The 6,780-nt window shown below is 40.0% G+C and overlaps 1 protein-coding gene across 1 annotated transcript; it reads left to right on the plus strand.

Moving 5' to 3' along the window:
- Positions 1–220: 220 nt before the first annotated feature.
- Positions 221–6,441, plus strand: tbxas1 (thromboxane A synthase 1 (platelet)). The gene is made up of 14 exons (XM_062390191.1): positions 221–239; positions 655–786; positions 1,286–1,379; positions 1,479–1,531; positions 1,658–1,754; positions 1,872–1,988; positions 2,254–2,342; positions 2,432–2,580; positions 2,689–2,819; positions 3,015–3,347; positions 3,447–3,535; positions 3,675–3,812; positions 4,274–4,436; positions 4,981–6,441. The coding sequence occupies exons 2-14, from the start codon at positions 686–688 to the stop codon at positions 5,092–5,094; spliced, it is 1,668 nt and encodes a 555-aa protein (XP_062246175.1). The 5' UTR covers positions 221–239; positions 655–685; the 3' UTR covers positions 5,095–6,441.
- The last annotated feature ends 339 nt before the right edge of the window (positions 6,442–6,780 follow it).

The following is a 6,780-nucleotide window of genomic DNA, read 5'->3' on the forward strand; positions in this document are numbered from 1 at the left end:
TGGTTCTGTTTATTTAACCGACCAATATGATAAAATAAGACTTTAACTTCATCTTAGATTTATTTTAAATTGTTTGGTTAATTAAACTCTCAAACCGGGGGAGGGTCGTTGTCGGCTGTTATATCCTCCGGTACGCTAGGGGGCAGTGAGCAGCTCGGGCTTCTGTTGGGTCAGGAGTAAATGAACGAAAAGAGAAAGACGACACACCAACAGTTATAACACACTCAACCAGCGATGAGGTGAGTGTGTTTTTTTGCGACGTTGTTGTTAGCTACTTACTAGCCTAGCTTGTCATCAAGTCGTCTTTTTCCTCTTAAATAAAAACATGCTAGGTGCTTAGCCCTTTGACAAGACGAGCTTTAGCCTTAGCAGATGTGTTAAAATGTGTTTATAGGTGAACGTGCATTGTGTTTATGTAAATATCGGGACATGAACTCATCTGGTTACACATACAAGGGAAAGTTCGAACCCTATCAGAGCTTCACACAAATCAGTGACTAGCTCTCATGGAAACCAACAAACTAATGTGGAAACCAGTCGCCCTCAGGTCTCAATCAACACAGACAGGGGCAGTCACGTGATTCCCACAGACTGGTTATACAAAGGTCATTAGCATAATAGGTAACATCACTGTCTTCTCTTCTTTCTCTTCAGGCTTTAATCTGGAAGTTGTTTGTTTTCCATCATGGAGGCTGCAGCTGACTTTCTGAACGTGTTCCTCCCTGAGGTAGGGGGATCGTCTCTGACACTCGGCCTCTTCCTCATCTTTCTAGGTCTTCTGTACTGGTGAGTAAATACTTCAGCATCTGATTTGTTATGAAACTTCTTTGATGCACTCACACATCAGCTGTGATTTGTAGTTAAAGGGATAGTTCATGATACAAATGTAATGCCCTCATTACCACTTGGCACTGTGCCGAGGGAGAAGGTGAAGAGTCCACAGATCTCGTTTGGAGTTTCAGGGGTGACCAGTGTTGCAGCTAAATACAGTATGATTGAAGTAAACGGTCCCCACTTCTCAAATCTTAAAAAAAATAACATTTAAATGCCATGTTTACCCCTGAAACTCCAGAAGTGTTTTGTGGACTTAAACACTTCACCCACCACCTCCATTGGCATAGTGCTGAGTAGATAATGAGGGGATTTACATTTTTCTGTGAACTATCCCTTCAAAAGGTCCCAAATAACTCTAATCACGAAGCAACCTGAATACTTATTTATATTTATATTCTTTTATTCTATTCATCCACCACTCATCAACACAGCTCTGTGCTCTGTCTTCTAGGTATGCATATTACCCGTATTCAGTCCTTTCTCGATGTGGCATCAAACATCCAAAGCCATTACCTTTCTTAGGCAACATAATGATGTTTCGCGAGGTAAGACTTTTTCTTATCTTTAACCTGTGTCAGTTTGTTTGGATTATGAGCCCCACCTGAATTACATTAGTTAACTTTGTTCCTCGATCTTCTGTTCAGGGTTTTTTCGGCCCAGTCGCTGATATCATAAGGACACATGGCAGAGTTTGTGGGTAAATAAAATAATTACTGTCTGAACACTGAACAATTTTTTTACATTTTGAAATGTAAACCGGAAATAAATCAGCAGCATTAAGATGATGATTGGTTTGAATGAGACTCTCCTTGGTGTCTATCAGGTACTACTTGGGACGCAGACCAGTGGTGGTGGTCGCAGACCCTGACATGCTGAGACAAGTGATGGTCAGAGACTTCAGCAGTTTCCAAAACAGAATGGTGAGGACACAACTAACCTAACTAAAGCAAAACATATACTGTATATTATGTGTTTACTAGTGATAGGGTAATGATAACAGTAGTTTGTACCTGTACTCAATCGGTTCTTCTGGACAGACTATTCGCTTTGCCACCAAGCCCATGGCGGACTGCCTGCTCATGCTGAGGAACGAGCACTGGAAGAGAGTGAGGAGCATCCTGACCCCGTCCTTCAGCGCTGCCAAGATGAAGGAGGTGAGATAAACAGACCTGGATTATTTTAGCACAAGTTAGAATGAGCTGGTTTGTGTTTCAAGGTCCTTGGAAGTGAGGACACAGAGAGAAGGTGGAGGAGTTTTACTTGTAACTTTCATGGTTTGGTACAAAATGTTTAAATGGTGTTTGTGTATTAAGACTGTGTTTCTAGCGCCTTTTCTGTGATCTTTATGGATCAATACTGGAATTGAGTGATATTTACAAGACAGATTCCACTCACAGTAAGTTTGTCTTTTTCTTTTAGATGGCTCCACTCATCAACACAGTCACAGACGTTCTGATGAACAACCTGAATGTTTACGCTGAGTCAGGAGAGGCCTTTGACATCCACAAGTAACGAAATTAAATAATAAAACAATAGACAATGGAAGGTGTCTCCTTCTGTCCTGCCTCATGTTTTTTTACATGTGTCTGTTTCACAGATGTTTTGGCTGCTTCACCATGGATGTTATCGCCAGTGTGGCATTTGGAACCCAGGTGGACTCTCAGAAAAACCCAGATGACCCATTTGTCCGTCACGCTCAGATGTTCTTCTCCTTCTCTTTCTTCAGGCCCATCGTACTATTTTTCAGTGAGTCCAATGTACCGATGTTGTAAAATTATTTATTTATTATATTATGTATGTTTTGTCCATACAGCCAGGTTGGGTCAAACGAATAAATGTGTTTTGTGTGTCCAGTTATGTTTCCTTTCCTCGCGGCTCCTCTGGTGCGAATCATCCCCAACAAACGGCTTGCCAGGATGAATGGGTTCTTTGTCAACTGTATCAAGAAGATCATCACGCAGAGGGAGGAGCAGCCTCCTGAACAGGTGAATCTTTTGGACATTTGCTTATCTAAAAATACAACTTGAGTGAACTGACCTCAAGAGCATTCCCACGTTTTCCTTTTTTATCTTTGATGATTTGTTTGAATTTATTGAATCTATCATCTGCATCTCCTTCAAGTTACTTTTCTGATATATAGTTTTTTGTACAAATCTGTCAATCCTTTAATTTTCTTGTAGAGGCGTCGAGACTTCCTCCAGCTGATGTTGGATGCTCGAACCAGCAAAGAGTCTGTGTCTTTGGAGCACTTCGATACACTGAACCACACTGATGAGCCCAATCCCAGGAACCAGCAAGTGCAGCCATCGGCCTCGGATCAGGAGGCCCACAGCAGGGCTCCTCAGAAAAAGATGATCACTGAGGATGAGATCGTGGGTCAGGCTTTTGTCTTCCTCCTGGCCGGCTACGAAACCAGCAGCAACACCCTGGGCTTCACCTGCTACCTGCTGGCCATCAACCCTGAATGTCAACACAAAGTACAGGAAGAGGTGGATGAGTTCTTCACGAGACATGTGAGTGTATTCACCCATGTTGAATCTGATCTTCTTTGATTAATTTGGTTATGACAGAAGACAATGATGGGGCTTATCTTGTGCTACCTGTTGTTGTAGGAGTCACCAGATTACACTAATGTCCAGGAGCTGAAGTACTTGGACATGGTTGTATGTGAAGCACTGCGCCTCTACCCTCCTGGATTCAGGTAAAGAAAGATTTATGCATGTATATATGATTACAAGAACTAAGACCACAACGGTCATCACATATAAAGATGAAAAAAGCATTTGAGGTTTGTAAATACTGCAGAGTCTTTAAAATCAGCTGCATTCTGTCCCACAAAGGTTTGCACGAGACATCGACCAGGACTGTGTGGTGAATGGACAGTTTCTCCCTAAAGGAGCATCTCTGGAGATCCCAGCAGGCTTCCTCCATTACGACCCAGAGTATTGGCCAGAGCCGGAGAAGTTCATACCTGAGAGGTAGGAGGCAGCTGGAGGAGTTAAGCACAACTATAAACCTGTTTTCAGCTCGGTAACAGCAAACCTTTTGGGAAATGGCTCCTCCTGACATGTCACTATGATCAGATACTGGTGGATTAACATGAAAACCATGTCAGTGACTGTCCCTGTTACTGACCTCATGGCCTGCAAAATAAATTTTATTTCCACATCTATCTGAGTTTAGCAATTCATTATATTCCTAGGAGTTATCTTCAAATGCTACTTTAAATACTAAAAGAACATGATATAATTTAAAATAAATCTAGATGATATTTTTCCAACTGGTTTACAATCTTATTTCAATCTCAAACTGTTGAGTATATTTAACATTATTATTACTCCTGTATTAAATTGCATTCAATGTGGTATTAAAAAGATCCGACAAAAACCCTGTAAAAACACTTATTACCCATTACTCAAAATTTTTTGTTTCTCTACAGATTCACCCCCGAGGCCAAGGCCAATCGACATCCATTTGTTTACCTACCGTTCGGGGCCGGTCCCCGTAACTGTGTGGGCATGAGGCTCGCTCAGCTGGAGATCAAAATGGCTTTAATTCATTTGTTTCACAAATTCAACATCGTGGCCTGCACTGAGACAAAGGTGGGTCGGACACTTCCGACGACAATCTAATCAACATGATTTTCAGGTTTAGAAAGGATTAAAACTTACAAAGGAGTAATTAGCAATTTATTTGAGGTTTCTGCTGAGGTGGAAACAGAACAAACCTGCAGAGATGCAGTCTGACAGCTAATACATGTTTAATGCTATAGATTGTGTCTGCATTTGCATCTGTCAACATCCCATCATCCTACAAACACTGATATGTATATCAGTGTTATAAAAAGGAGAATATCAAAGCATATTTTGTTTGTACAGTCAAATTGCATCTACAGTAGCAAAGACGTCATAGCTGTCAAACCACATTTAACCCAACAAGACAAACCACTGTCTACACAGACAGCACACAAACTGCTGTTGCACGCCTGGCACATGAATTGTGCTTATGTAAAATACTGTTATTAGTTATTAATGGTGTTTTTATTAGAAATCTATCATTACTGTAATTTACCCTACATCCACAGTACAACATGAACCTCTATGGAAAAAGTCTTACATGTGGTATTTTCTTCTTTCCTCTATGTAGGTTCCTCTCGAGTTGAAGTCATCAAGCACGTTAGGACCCAAAAATGGCATATTTGTGAAAATCACAAAAAGAAACTCAGGAGGAGTTCGATTGAATTCAACACTAGATGATTAGAAACCCACTGTTCATCCTCTTGGCTGGTGGAACAAGTTACTAATCATCCAATAGGTCCATGTTGTCATACTTTTCTGGTTTTCTTTTGAACTTTATATCGTAAATTTAAGTACCATGTATACCTCAATCGTTGCACTCATCTCGTGCCTTTTCACTGAGGCGGGAGCCAGAGAGTGGGCCTTAGATGAGAATTGCTTTGCTGTCGTGATAAATTAAACTTTGGACTCCCCACGGATGACAGAGGGAGCTGGAGAACGTGTGAACAAAGACATAGGAGTGAAAAAAGGAAAAATATCTGAGCTCTGCTGTAAGAGCCACCAGCATTACTGACTTTTTCCCAGTCTTTTATTTTGAACAAGCTGTAACAGTTTATTTTGGTGATTCCATTCATGAGAAGTTGAGTTCTCTTTTTAAGCTGCTTTAGTGGCCTAGTCTTTCTACCTCCATTACAAGCCACTTCACAAACCTGCTCTCCCCCCCCACCACCTCTTTTTCATATACTGAATCTGACCTCACAATGTCACGTGTTGTCATTGATGCCTGTTCTATGCCGGGGTCGTTTAGCTGCTGCTCACAGAGCCATACCACCAAATATAAGTTACTGCAATTATTGAAATCTAACACATTTTTTCGAGATTTCTGAACAGTAGTTTTTTATTTCACCATTAGCAGGTGGTGGCAGGTTTGTACCACGGAGTATCAGGGTCACTTAAAGGAAAGAAAACTGGAGATTTCGAGAATAAGATCATAATATTGGGAGAATAAAGTAGAATTTCTAGGCTTTGTGTGATTTTAAAGGAGGAAGATCAGCCTGTCACCTGTGTTAAAATCTGGAATGTGGAGCATCTTGTTTAGTTCTTTAAGGAGATTTTGCAAATAACAAAAATATTGGTGTTAAAGAACCACGTGGACCTCTTGCCCATTGTGTTGGTTGCTGGGAATCTCCACAAAATTAGGAAAAAAAACTTGATTTAGGGTTAGAATTTAGACTTTTTTCTCATAAAATTACAATTGAATTTTGGTAATATTATGATATCATTCAGGAAATCTCATCATTTTCAATCTTAAAACCAACCCCAATACTCCATAAGTTTGCACTGTGGCATTATGATTGTTTTGAAAATAATTTTCCTCTTTTTTGATGTGATTCATTTTTTTGTCTCAACAGCTGCTCTATTGAATTTTAACCAATGTGTTGGGAGCGAGTGTGAGTTCATGAATTTTAATTGGAGTCATTAACCCATTTTAGTCTTGAATAAATGCAATAGGTTTTCTGTTGAAAATTCTAAGATAATGAGATTTCATTTTATTGTCTGCACTGGGAAAATAAAGGTGTAAAATACTTCATTTAAGAGGTAAATATTAAAATTATGAGTGTATAGATTTCAGTGTTGTGCAAGTTCACACCTCATGAACTAGTTCAAATTTAAGTTCATACAAGTAAACATGAATAGTTCACTTTCATAGTTCACCATTTAAATTCTGAACTAGTTCCTAGTTCAGTTCATGTCATAGTTTTAAGGTGGAAAGTAAGAATGAAAGACTTGTTAAAGAAATCCTTATTCATCATTACTCCTCGCCTTTACTGTCGGAATCTTTATCAGACAGCGTGTAAACATCCCTCTCTGTTTTCTCTTGCCCTCTGTATATGAGACCGAGAGCTGTTGTGTTGCATGTATGGCCTGC

The sequence above is a fragment of the Platichthys flesus genome, chromosome 6 (assembly GCF_949316205.1).
Source record: "Platichthys flesus chromosome 6, fPlaFle2.1, whole genome shotgun sequence".
NCBI lineage: Eukaryota > Metazoa > Chordata > Actinopteri > Pleuronectiformes > Pleuronectidae > Platichthys > Platichthys flesus.